This window comes from Osmia bicornis, chromosome 15, assembly GCF_907164935.1.
Source record: "Osmia bicornis bicornis chromosome 15, iOsmBic2.1, whole genome shotgun sequence".
NCBI lineage: Eukaryota > Metazoa > Arthropoda > Insecta > Hymenoptera > Megachilidae > Osmia > Osmia bicornis.
In genome coordinates this window covers 5,515,293-5,529,510 of record NC_060230.1, presented here as the reverse complement: position 1 = coordinate 5,529,510, position 14,218 = coordinate 5,515,293, and the positions used below count along the sequence as shown (strand labels likewise).

Sequence of the window (14,218 nt, the reverse complement as noted above, 5' to 3'; positions counted from 1 at the left end):
ATAATTTGTGAAGGAGAATTTCGGTGGAATTTTATTCTTATCCACTGATTAACTGAAATAATTGAATTGAATAATTCTCGCTCCTGTATTGTTTCACCCCCCGTGTACTTCAAACAGCATTATCCAGTCCCAAGTATTCCAGCTCTTTGTTCTTTTGAGTCATCAAAATCAACGAGATATAAATTGGTCAATTACGAAATTCGAATTAATAAGCTAAAATTAAATCGAAGGAGCATGGATAGCGGGGTATCGAGAGATGCATCCGAAAGGGGTGCACGCGATTCCGATTGTTCAAAGCGACCGTTTGGCAAGCAGGATGTAATTAACCATGAACTTTAACGCGTAACAGCGGAATAATTGGTTTGCACGGGGAAATCGGGGCGCGGAGCGAACTGAACGCCACAGGCTGGTTTAATAAAAATTGAGTTTGGCTATTCGGTTAATTTCACGGGCATGATAATTCCGCTCGGAAACCGGTTAACTTTGTTACCCTCTCCGATAGAATTAATAACTTTTTTTATTGTTACGCGTGGGTGCGAAACACAAGTGCTAGTCCCGAGGCTTTTCCTGAGATTAAAGTAAACCGGAAGTAAACTCCAGAATCTATGAAAGTTAGTGCGTGCATGGAAAGATGAAATTATAATCCGGAGCCGCGAGGCTATCGGAACCGGTAGTCTTAGTACCGCGCTCAAGATAGGGTTAATCCCTTTGCATAAACACTCGAGTCATCGGCGGTAAACACGTCGAAGCGTGAACATATTCAGTCGTTCTTGAGCCTTCTTCGAGATAACACGCCGAGTTCGTTTCGTATGTATTATATAATATATATTCATATCGTCTAACTAATTTACATTTAAGCGTACTATAAATTGAATATCGAACAGGGAACTTTGTTATTGTTTAATGAGGTCGTTTAAAATGAAGACTCTATTGCACTTTGAAGTTTAATTGAAAGCCATTCGATAACAGTTTCTAAAATGGAGAAGAAAGGAGAATGGGAGCTTCTTTCACTGCTATTATCCCTTTCGAAATTCGATCTCGCGTATTTATAACGTCGCTACGCGGAGTAGCGAGGATGTGCAACGGATCGAAACGGGGTGGAAAGGAGGAAGAAAATGTAAATAACTCGTTGGAGAAATACCTTTGAAGGTAGAATGGTTCTTTGATCTCTTTAAGAAGCTCCCAGGCTATCGATACACCATAAATTTAGTTAGATCCCGTCGCAATTGCGAGGACAGGCACGTAATAAAAGTAGCGTCGCGTAAAAAGCCAGATATTAGATGTTAAAGTGGCTGAAGAATCTCGCGTGACTTGCTGCTTTTCTTTGATAACCGGACGTATTTCTCGATTGATCGTTTCCGGGGGAGTTTAGCGCAGCCAATATGAAAGTTTCACCCTCATCTCGTGCCCGGCTTCGAATCTGAAAGGATACTTTAACGTCCATCTGTGTATCCATGCGGAAGGATCACGAGCCTTTCTCGAAACTTTTCGATCCTTATACAAGTTTTTATCAACACGTCGAACGGGACAGTTAGAAACAGTCATAACTAGTACGACACACGATTTTATGAACTGTTAAAAATATTTTCGAATAATTATCTTATCTGTTATTTTAATCCTTGAATTTTTACTTATTAGAAGAATACATTTTTAAATTTTCATCAGTGGCAATGAAATTTTCGCCTATTTTGAAAATTAACAAACTTCTAATTTAAAAAAAAAAGAAGTTTCAACGAAGCGGATGCTCGCTCGATGCAAGAATATTCTACGAAAATTCTACGAAAAATCGCTTCCAAGTAGTGTCGAAGGTAACAATGAAAACGTGTGTCAGACGTAGACAAGCTTTCGTGGAAAATAAAGCTCACGCGAACCGAAGGAAAGTGGAAAAGCCTCGGTTGCAACGCGAGCCGCGTTCTTTCACCGGAGTTTCGAGCTCTGTTTTCTTTCTTCGCGGCGCGATATTAAGCCCAGGGACCTCGGTAAAACGTTCAAAGTGTTTACACACCAGGCTAATAAACTTCCAGGGGAATATCAAGCGAGCAACAATCGCGGCTACCCGTTTTATTGACAACAGAACCGTGACCTGGTTACCATCCCGTGCTTCCCGTGCATTTCTGTTCCCGCGGCTGCCTCGAAATACCATCGAGAAATATTCGAAATTTCCCGATGCAATTGGGGACATTGTACAGTTCACGCGTCGGGTGTTATCGTTCGTAATTTTCGCGGCATCCTAATGCGAAATTCTCCGAATATTTTTCCAACGGCACAGATATTCGTATTTTTCGAACAAACAATGGATAGCCGGAACGCTGATTACGCGAATCGATTAATTATCCGGACGTTAATTCTATGACAAATGCGTCGTTGTATATTGATTAATTCCAGGTATTGTTTAATTCGTTGAGGATAAAATTGATAGTTAGCTTTGTAATTGATTCATTGTTTGCTGTTGTATTTCGTTTGAAAAATTAAAACTGTTTGCGGAATATAGAAGAATACGTCAAGGGCGAAAAGCAGAGGGAAATAGGAATTCACGAAACGATAAACTGTTTGAATTCTTATTTATTCTAAGCTTGATGTCGGAAATCGTTTCGATCTCGGTGGTCGCGTATGCCATTTCCAGTCACGGTAGCGAATTTTTTCCTTTCCCAAGCATCTTCTGAAACCCCTTCAATTCTCGATAGCTACATGTCGCTCGCTACATACCCCGTCTATTTGCAGTTTCGACACAAGGAAGCAAAGCAACCTGGAACAAGGACAACACTGGCAGGATAGCAGCCTCGACAGTCGTGCCTTCTTCAGATACTCGGAGAATCCCGCAAAACTCACCCTGAACAACGTCCGTGAGAGCGACGCAGCCGTTTACAGATGCAGGGTCGATTTCAAGCAGTCGCCGACCAGGAACAGTAAAGTCAATCTCACGGTGATCAGTGAGTATTCAACGGATCAGAATCTCTACCATCTTTGATCTTCCTCTTCATCCTCTTATTCCTCTTCGATCTACATTCTATCATTCGCGTTTTCTCATCTATCGTTTATAAATATTCGAACGGCTAGGATGAACAGCATCTTCATCCGTCGGTGCGCGGACCATGGAGAGAACCAGAATCTTAATTTCGTATTTCACATTATCTTCACTTTTTAAATTTGACATCGTTCTGGGATTAGTTACATTATAATATTAATATAACTCTACTGATTATTTAATTTTAATTCGTAGAATTTATTTAATTTTAATTCCGTTTGTCTTAAGTATTTTTGACAAATTCTTTTTTAATGCAGTTTTCTTTTTTACGCGCATTCCAACCAGTTTTCCGCCAGAATCCTTTGATCCTTTGTTCCTTGTATCCTCGACTGGATACGTATTTCGTTCGTCCCTTGTGTCTGTCCGTTTCATTCTCCATTAATCTTCTCGTCCTTCCGTTTTCCTACGCTTTGAGTTGGCTGCATCCATTACTTCCTCTTGACGCTGTAATGCAATATCTTTAGCCTTGTCTTTGTTCGTTTGTTTATTATGGTTTCCTTTATCAGATGCTCTGTTTATCGGTATACCTACACATCACTTCATTTTTCATCTTACCGAGTAATTTTTATTTCGTTTTCCTTTTCGTTTTTTCAAACATACGAAATCTTTCAGTATTTTTCATTACTTTTGTTTAAGTGTTCTTCTTCATTTTTGTACATGATAGGTTTGTTTAATTCTTTCGTTAATTTTTCATCATTCGTTCGATTAAACCTCAATATTCAACCTCTTTTTCCCCCTCCAACTTCTTTGACGTCTTTCCTGCTAATCTACTTCTATTTCCCTATCTTTTTTCTTTCTCCGCGATTTCTCTGTTCTTCTTTGATCTCCTTGGAAATTGATCGAGGCTTGCCAGACCGCTTTTCGCGATTAGCTCGAACAAACAGAGAGTGGATTCGGTCTTCTTGACCCGGATCCACGGTTCAGCAAGCGACGATTAAGAGGAGTTTTATCTGAAAGTCGTCGGAATCGAGGGAAATACGAAATTAGATCGGCGTCCATGATGCTTAACTCGTCGAAATCGGTGCATCGATGTCGGCGATATCGATAAGTAGATTTCAGCTTACGGTACGGATCTTGTTGTCGTTTGAAAAATTTTCTAGTTGAACTCTAGACCCGTAGATATCATTTTTCTGACGTCAAAAATAATAAGGAAAAATAGAATATAATAATCATAGAATATTTTGTTTGCTAATTCATGATCAGAGACTTTGGAACCACTAAGAGTTAATATTAGTTATTAGACAAATATTAATTTCAGTGCCATAACCCTATTTGCAGAAAGTTTATCACTCTGAATATTAATATTACCCTAGTACGAAATTAATATCAATCGTCTATCGGTCCATAAATCATTAGCAAAGTCAGTTCAACTAGAATCAATTTAACCCACGATCAAATCATTCCAATTATCCACTGAATCACCAATCGTCCATAAATTCTTTATTAAAAAATACGTAGTCGAGCATGATAGACAAATACTACAAATGAATTTCAAATCATAAAAATATGAAAAATGTAATACTTCTTATGAATAATGGGGCCTCCCCTACAGCCCCATTTTCCCAAGAAGATAAACAAGAAAAATGTTTCTTATTTTCCCAAGAAAAATCTACTATGCTCGCCGCAGTACAAAACAATTTCTCCGCAAATAATTTCTTCTTTGCAAAAGCAAAGAAGAAGTCCCCTCTCTCGTTCAATTCCCCGGCTGTCTGGGTTAAAAACAATTTGCATAGTCGAAGCGTGGCGTCTTCTTAAGTGCTCCACGGGTTTGCCAGATAAGAATACCAGCCACCACAGTGTGGTGTCGCGAGATGACACACGCCTGTGCGGTAATTCATCGTCTTGCAAATTGATTTTGCCCCGTGGAGAGTCGGTGTTCGCGAACGTTCACTCGAAAAGGGGATGAAGCAGAGAAGAGGGGGTTTGGAGGAGAAACGAAGGAAAAAACGAACGACCAAAGCGATCTTATTGCGTGAAATTATTACAGTACCGCCGGAGCAGCTTAGTATATTGGACGAAGATGGAAAGTCTCATATACCCCACTACATTCTAGGCCCATACAGCGAGGGTGCTTCTTTGAATATTACATGTGTCGCTGCTGGTGGTGAGTACTCATCTTTTATTTTTTTATTTTTTTAAGTAGAAAGTAATCTTACGCCAATATTGATATCGTTGATGAAAAATTAATTTTCATGTTATTTAATATGTTGGCATGATACTTTTTTTTCTATTTCTGTTGGATTATATTCGAGTATCCTGTCTTTTCTTATTGCCACAAACATCGTTTTTATCTTTTTATCTTACTATTTATCGATCCGTGTAGCTATTGTTCTCTTTCGTGCGAGCTTCAGGTTACCTTTGGAAAAATGGAATTCATGGATCTTTTTTTACCGGTGATTTATTGTTCCATACATTGTAATTTTGGTTCGTTAGAGTCTCTGCTCCTTTTTCCTCTTCGGTTTTAGTTTCTATGGAAGTTTCTTTCTATACGTATTTCGTTCTCTGGTTTTACGTCCTCAGACCCCTTATAAAACTGGGTGTTCCTTTTTTGGGGAGGGGGAGAGAAACGTTGGGAATATTTTCCTTCTGGACACGGATTACACCCGAAAGCCTCAAACAGTATTAAATGTAACAAACCCAGCCGTGAAAACCTCAAAACTCCGCGGGTTGCATCTTCTTTTTTTCATTTGTCCCTGTTTCTGACAGTTTTCCTGTTTTCCCTTTTTACTCTCCTTTTTTCCCCCGTGTTTCTGATTCTACTATCTCAATCCTTTTTTGCACAGTTTCGTTCATTTCCACTTTGCTTTCCTTTCTTTTTCATCCCTGTTTCTGTAATACTGTAGCTGCAGTACGTTTCTCTTTTTCCCTTATTTTCTGTCCTGCTCCTTCCATCCTTGCTGCATTGCGCATAGCTCCATTCGTTTACTGCTCTATTCTCGCTCTATCTTCATCGCATATTTCACGTAATTTCTATGCTTCATACAACGAATTTGCAACTTTTCATCTTAAATAAAGAGGAAATAATTTTACACCTATTGAAACTCGCAGAATTTACAATTCATGAACTAATTAATTTCTTAGCTAAGGAAATGAAAATTTCTTGGCCACGTATTTAAATTTATACATACAAAATCTAGGCTCCTTTCTGCTGTCATTTTTCCCTTATTTCTTTTCCTTTCCCCGAGGAAAAGGACTGTACAAGATCACGAGGGATCTAGTGTCTTGCTCAAAGCGAAATTCACGCCAGGGGGTAAGGTTTTAAATTGATTAATCTAATAAAAAGAGACCAGGTTGGTTACCACGTGCGTACCATATTTCTACAACGAGGTATTCTTACGAAAAAGGAGATCTTTTCTATTATATTTACACAGTCACGATCTCGTTGCTCCTAAAAAAGAATTTGCTCTTCTTTCACTTTTTATATTGTAATCTCGACTGACGATGAATATTTGACATGTCGTAATAGAAATTTTTAACAATTATAAAATATTCATAACTTGTTAACCACCTGCAGCTTCAACTACAAATATTTATTTTTTCCAATTAATCCTTTAAACATTTGGCTCAATCAACGATTATATCCTAAAGTAGAGATTTTAATTAATATCCCAGAATTTTTGCAGATTTTTTAAAAGCCACGAACTTAAACGATCTCCTATGCAGATCGCGTCACTAACATTAAGATTGCTGACGGAGGGTTAATAATAAATTGAATATTTTTGTAATAATAATAAAATAGATCTTCAGTTCGAATATGCGTGAAATAATTTCAACGACATCCGCTATCGCGTGAGAAAATTTCCATCAGCCGGAAGGTTGATCGTTTCGAAGGCCGGAACGAAGTATGATTAAAATGAAAATTTAATAGCGTCGGAGAAGACGAAGCACGCGGCTTAGTATAACGTTCTTCCGGTTTTCACGCGAACGCGTTAGAGCACACGCTCGCGTTTATCTTAACGCGTCTTCGGCTCCTCCGAGGCGCAACCCGCGCCGCGTATCCTTTTATAAGGATCTATAAACAGACGGGCAGAAGAGAAACGAGAAGGTCGAGAGTAAAAGAACGGATTGGCGAGGCAACGCTTTTGGCTCGCTACGAAATTTATATCCGCTAGAGGCTCGTGAGTAAAATACTGCGTTCAACGAGCAAAATGAAGAACGAGATTTATTAACCAACTACTTGACGAATTCCTCCTTTTCACTTTTCATTTTAGCGATCGCTGTGAAACGTTGCTAAGAATCTTTAGTAACGTAGCCATTTGAAAATTATTTACTTCGCTGTAAATCATACATTCTGAAAAACGCGTCGAAATTGGAATGTAAATATCGAAAAGTTTTTTAGCTCGAAACTCGGTAATTAATTTTACAAGATTTATGAGTGAAAATGTTGGCTCAAGCGGAAACCGGATCGTCTTGTATTCATGCACGATTTGCATTCTGCCAAGAAATAGAGGAGGAAATATTGAAACAGATAGAAACCGGTCTAACTGCACATCTAACTACTCCAAGTTGTCTGACTAAGTACTGAGTTGTACTACTCAAAGAGATACTACCTCCGCGAAAGCGTTACGTTCTCTACACTTTTCAACGATTCCATCGCGCTTTAAACTGCACTTTGCAATTTAAATTATCTAACATAACATTCTGAAAACCCTCTTTACCTTCTTATTTCATAACAGTTGTTTAACCCTTGAACAGCAGAGCCTGGGTCAATTGAGAACCAAACTTACAAAACATGTTAAATATTTAAATTTTAAAAGAAAGAGTTTCATACATTAAAATAATAATTGTTAAGAAAGCACTGCGAAACATAGAAAATGAAAATCATATTAAATTAGAATTGTGACTCTCTCCATGGTCCGCTGTTCGAAGGTTAAATCGTTTGGAATTTTATAAAATTAAAAACGGAGTTAAGATAAGGTTATTTCTACTAACAAATCTTCTTTCAAAAATATTCACAAAGCTTAAAATCAATATTGCAGTGATTTATTTTATGAAACTCACCCTATAAATAGATATGTGTATCTTACGTGTACTCTCTGCCGCGTTCTCGCCTCTGTGACATTAAAACCGACCACAGACCGTAGTTTCTCGTACAACTTCCACCGTTTATTATTTACTAGGGTGTATTTATTTATGAGGAATTGCAGGCAGAGGATTTACACGGCATAATTCGGTACGTCTTTTCGTTATTGCACTCGCGTGCTAAGAAAATAACTTGCCAACACTGTTTCCCTCCGAAATCGCTATTTAACCTAGTTTATTGCCATTAGAAAGAGAGAAAAAAGCATCCTGTAGATCGTGAAAACAATTGTCTTCGAGGTGTCTTTTTCAGAATTGAATATTTTTAAGTAATCTTAAGCGTAAATGTTTAATTAAGACATCAACGAGAAAGTCAGAATTTTATCGTCATAATATCCTCCATTAATCATGGAAATACTAATTTTACAAAATCGAACGTGTTATATTAATCCATTAATCCTGTCTCCAATATTCATGGGAATTAAGCAAATTACGAAGGATTAAATGCACTGTGAGATAGAATATCGATAAGTTTCCCGCTTAATGTTTGACGTTAATGTATTCTAGTTATGCTCAACGTTACTTGCACTGGATTAATCATGTCGAAGATTTTTCGTGTCTGAAAAGAAAAGCAAATAAATAGAATAATTTGATGCAGTTAGAAATTGATGTTCTACAGGAGCAGTTACGTTTTTACTTGTCCAGTACGAATCCGAGAGCACTCATTGCACGTTGTTTTATCATTTCGGGAACCGTATCACCGGCCTTTTTCAATTCTACCTGCGATCCCTTGATTGGACCAACATGTGTAAACAAACGGATAGAGAAAATAAAATATACGTGGAATCCGGCAGGATGCGGCCGCCGCGGTGCAGGGAAAAAATATCAGACGGAAATTTGAAATTCCTATTTTTACCACGACCATCGATTCGCCCCTTTAAATATTTCAATGATTCTTCTATTTTTATCGATAAAATGCAACGCAAATATTCTACGATACGTAGCCTTTTTTTCGTTCCCTTTTATTCGTGGAAAATGGAAGGCACAGAGACGGGTTGAACGTCTGTTTGTGCGGAATGAAACATTTATAAAAACCTTGCTCCCTCTTGAAAAAGAATTTTATTTGAAGAAAATCGTGTTGGTTATTAGTAGAAGAGAATAGAAATATTATTAAATATAAGATTGAAAGTTGTAGAAATGTAAAAGAAGTCGTCATTTATCTTCTGTGTTGGAGGATACGTCACATTTGCATTTCAAATAATCTTCTCTCTTTATTCGAAAGAAAATTCCAAGAATATCTTTTCACTGATTTAACGGCGAAAATGGTGAATTGACAGTAGAGAGGAAAGTTTGTACGAGAATCTTGTTCATTCTCTGTTTCGTTTTACTAGGTCGACCGCAACCACGAGTGACGTGGTGGCAGGAAAACGCTCTCCTCGACGACACCTACGAAACCGTCGGCACCAAAAGGGTCCGTAATGTGTTGAGACTGGAGAAACTGGGACGTGAACATCTGAACGCTGTTTTAACTTGCCAGGCATCGAATAACAACATGGTTGCAGCTATATCGAGCTCTGTCACCTTGGATATGAACTGTGAGTACTTATACAAATTCCCAAAGTTTTAATTTTTATGATATTAATATTAAAAATAATTTAGAACCAAACTAATATCATTTTTATTTATTATATATTACAAAATTTGATATATGATTGAGAAATATTAATTCAAATTCGTGCCAAGGGGTGGTCTATATATGAGGCTTTCCCCTTTACATCGTCAGTCTCCCCGCGACCGTCTAAGGGTAAGGTCGAGGTTCTGGAACATCCGCATTTTTCCCGGGAAAGCTGATTGAATTTCTATCTATTTATGTAGAAAAAATAATCCAATGAAACTTTCAATTTATTACCTTTTATCGAAAAACCCATTTTATCGTAAAATCATGTTTAAATAGCTCTTGTTAAAAGCGAGGTTTATTCTTAGGCAAGTATTTACCAAACACTTGAACGATGCTGTTAAAATCGTTTTCAACCCTTTCTCGCCGCTCTTCGACCAGTTTTCGACCCTTAAAGCAGGAATTCTCGCGATGATTTTGCAAACACTATAGCCGAGGTTCCTCGGACGGAAGACTAATGGATGGTACACGTGTTTCAGTGAGGCCATTGTGGGTCCGCATGCAAGGGGAAAACCGTCCATTCAGTGCTGGTACCACGTACGAAATCGGCTGCGAAGTCGTCGGGGCTAGACCGACCCCGAAGATCACATGGTCGAAAGGTAGCATCGTGCTGAGGAACGCCAGACAGACGGTGAGTCTTTGTTATGATTCCGAAGCTGAATGTTTTGAGAGTTTTATCAGAAGAATAGGAAAATTCAAGCGCAATGATTATTCTCAAAACTTTTAGAGTATACGAATAATATACCCTACATTGTATGTGTACATTCAATTTTCTTTCAAGTCAAAGTGAAAGAAAATATTTCATTTACCCTGCATTACTCTTAAAATTACACTGCTTTCACGTCTAAAGAATTTCTGATCCATTTAAACCGAAACGAGCACCTTTAAACACCCGCAACAGCTACAATCCCATGGAAACCCGACGAAGCCAAGAAAATGTTCAATTATTTCTCACTCTCCCGACTCGTTTCCATAATATTGTTCTTCAATATAGGATTCCATTATCTCGTTGACGTTTGCTCGGAAAAGAGACAACAGACTTCGTGCGAGGAACAGATTCAACCCTCCAGTCGCGAAGTGATTTAATTACCTAGTTGATAATAAAAGTTCTTTAATACGAAGGAGAGGATTTAGTACATATAAATCTTAACATGTTTTTGCCACGATTAATTTAATTTCAGGAGAAGGGAATAATTATAATTATAACGTGCCTGACCATACGTGGATATTTCTACTGCGCCAGTCAACGTCGCTATATATCTCGCCGGCAATTATATTGCAAATTATTTCGCAAACGTCCAGACGGTTTGATCGAGAAAGCAATCACGTCGAGTCGCCGCGCCGGGAACTCGATTCCACGGAAATCGACTTTCGACGCGCCTCTCGTGTCAGCTCGATTCCGTAAATCAGCCCTCCCAAACTTCTCCGCTTACCTACAGGCTTTGTTTTTTCTACGTCGGCACTGTGATTACCAAACGGTTCGGTAAACTGTTTTAAATTCATGAAAGCTATCCCGCAGATGAGCCCCGACAAGAACGTCACCACGAGCCTTCTCACCTTCGAGCCGAGTATCGAGGATGCCGGCAAGTTCCTCTCCTGCCATGGCAGCGTGCCGGATATCCCGGATTCCGAGATGGAGGATGGATGGAAGCTCGATATATACCGTGAGTGTTTTCATGGAAATTTCACCTACATATACCATAACGTAACATAATAGTTCTGTTATTTTACTATACGTTATGTCATTTCTTGTACATGCGTGTGGTAATTACTTTTGAGATCATTATTTATATTAATTGCTGGTAAACAAAAAAACCCAGTATCCAAAAATTATAATTAAATTAAGCTTTTCATCATCAATACCATACAATTTCACTTTTAGTTTAGTTTTGCTCATCATCTGTTAATGTAATTAAAACCTAGGATGGCAGACCATGGAGAGAGGTCCAATTTTAATTTAATATGTTTTGTAAGTTTCGATCTTGATAGACCCAGACTTCAGGGGTTAATAGAAAAGAAAGAAAAGAACAGAAGCTTCTTATTTTGAACAGAAGTGAAATCTGATCGATTGGTTTTCACATCGGTGTCCAATAAAAATGATATACGGCTGATGAGCAATTTATTGGCCGGCCGAGTCCGGCAGATAATTTAATTCGCGTAATCGATAGGAAGCTCGTCTAGCAACGATTGTATCGTTCCGTGAGAAGCTGAAATAGCTTTGCCGAAGTTTCCTCGTCGATGAACAGCGTCAGGGTTTAATATGAAACGCGTGTCGAGAATGTCCATTCTTCCAGTCAACTTTACCCCCCGTGGCTTATTTGGATTAACTAAAAAATTTTAATTAATTCTTTCGAAGCCCTTCAAAGCGGCTGGCTGAAACTCTGCCCGTTGAAGATTGGAACACCGTTCGTCTATCCTTTTATGAACGAATTTTCACGTGAATTATGTTATGAAGCGTGTGAATAGAAGCGTTTGGTAATGGAATTTATGAATTTTTGAGAATTATTAATATCAGAGGAAATAGAAAGCCGAGAGGAATACAACGAAGCGTGAAATTGAAGCTTAACACTGGAACAAACTATTGTTTTTCAAGCTCTCTGAAAAGATCGTAGATTTTATTTTTATAGGAAATTTCATTTCTTATTAAAATTTATTAAAAAGAAATTTTAATTACTGCTTGAATTTTTTTATTTATCGAAGATTATACATTTTATTTCACCATAAAGAATCGATATCGACCTCTTCCCTGTTGAACGTTTGATAAAGAAAGAAAAGCTTGCATGTCGTTCCTTAACATCGATCCCAATTGTTCTAGAACTCGTGTCATTCTCATCGCAAAGAGTGCTTCGAATCGGTTGAAAAGCCAGATTGGCACGATTCATCTGTGCAATTTTTGCCTTCGTTAAGTCTTCCATTTTTCAGGCAGTTTCTTTCCCTCGTATTGCCTTGTTCCGCATTGAATAGTCATCCTTCTATAAATTTCCGCTCCACTAACACCCTCGGCACTTAAGAACCCGACGACAGCACCGCTATTCCTCCAATGTGCAATCTTACAGTGGAACAGGCTTCTTGGCAACTAACCAGAACACGCTATAAACTAAACACAAATGCTTGAACCAGAACGATACCGATGCCAAATATTTAAAGTAAAATTCCCGCTCTACCGTCCTCTTAGTTTCGTACAATATCATTTATTTTTGCAACTATTTTTTTTCATCACCGATGGACAAAAATAATTCAGTTAAATATTATTTGACAATCATTAACCATTGTGATTGATGTCAGTACGGGGTTGTTCACCCCAGAAATCAGAGGAGCTCGTTGATTTGCCGGTACGAATTAAAACTCACCTCTGCAGTGGTATCAGAAAGGTTCGTCGGCTTATTTATCCAGGAGAATTCCGTCAGGCAGTGGCTGGTATTGGTTTCACGCTCGATCTCCGGCTGGCTATTAGCAAGAAATTCGTTCCCCGGTGGCCGTTCGATACCGTTCCTCCGGTGAAATGCAGGAGCGAAGAAGAATGAGGAAACGGTGAAAAGGAGAGAGGAAGAGAAAAAAAAAAAGGAAACGAGCAACCTAGGATATCGATTCACGACGTTCGCCAACCAGCTCTTTGCTTATGATTTCTCTCGCCTGGAACGCCAAGGCCTGATAATACGAGTCTACCGAACAAATCCGATAATACCCGCTCGCAAGATTCGTGTCTGCAATAACGAGTAAATTTTTCCCTGTTTCCCGCGTTCTCCATTACTCTACGCGGAATTAGCGGTCCAAGTGGCTAATGGAAAAAAACCGTGGGAGGGAGCGAGACAGCCAGAGCGATAAGTGGCGAAAGAAAAAGAGGAAAAAGGTGGAGAAAAAAAGTGGTGAGAGTTTCGAGGGTAGTGCGAAGTTGTAGTGGAAAAAGAAGATGGATAAAAGGAGGATAGTGGGGACGGAGAATGTAAGAGAAGGGGTCGGATAGAAAGGAGAAAGTCGAGGAAACGAGAGAATCTTTAGCCACGGATCGGCATGTACCATTAATTTCCGTGAAGCTGACTTGATCCCTGCTCCTCTACTTCTTTATTTTTCTTTCTTTGCACCCTAGTTGGGAGAAACTTTTATATTGGACAGTGAAATCACAGCGTTAATCTCCAGCAACCGTGGCAGTGATGGGAGATCTCGGTAACAGTCAGTTTGTTTCGCGAATCATTTCACCCTCGGACGGCGGACCATGGAGAAAGTCTCTTTCATATGTAGAAGTTTCTTCTTCTTCTTCTTAAAGAAAACAACCAGCGCTGAAAAAGATTTTTAATTACGTTAAATGGTTCAGTTGAAAGCTCATCAAATCATTCTTGTCTCAAAGTAGGTTCTTTTATGAACGTTTAATGAAAAGTATTGATATTCGATTAGTTTCATGAGATTGAAAGCTTCATTTATAGAAGAATGATGCTTGAAGGAGCAATGTGTTCGTGAACATCAGTGCAGTGTGATTTAGCTTTCTGATCTCCGGTAGATTG

At 38.7% G+C, this 14,218-nt stretch overlaps 1 protein-coding gene across 7 annotated transcripts in view; it reads left to right on the top strand.

The window, feature by feature from the left end:
* Positions 1-14,218, top strand: part of LOC114877542 (nephrin-like) — a 279,693-nt gene that overhangs the window by 233,251 nt on the left and 32,224 nt on the right. For all 7 annotated transcript variants that reach the window (XM_046288951.1, XM_029190231.2, XM_029190227.2 and 4 more), the window contains 5 exons: positions 2,722-2,930; positions 5,013-5,129; positions 9,436-9,639; positions 10,199-10,350; positions 11,239-11,383. In XM_046288951.1, the coding sequence (XP_046144907.1) occupies positions 2,722-2,930; positions 5,013-5,129; positions 9,436-9,639; positions 10,199-10,350; positions 11,239-11,383 (827 nt within the window). The remainder of the gene's footprint in view (positions 1-2,721; positions 2,931-5,012; positions 5,130-9,435; positions 9,640-10,198; positions 10,351-11,238; positions 11,384-14,218) is intronic.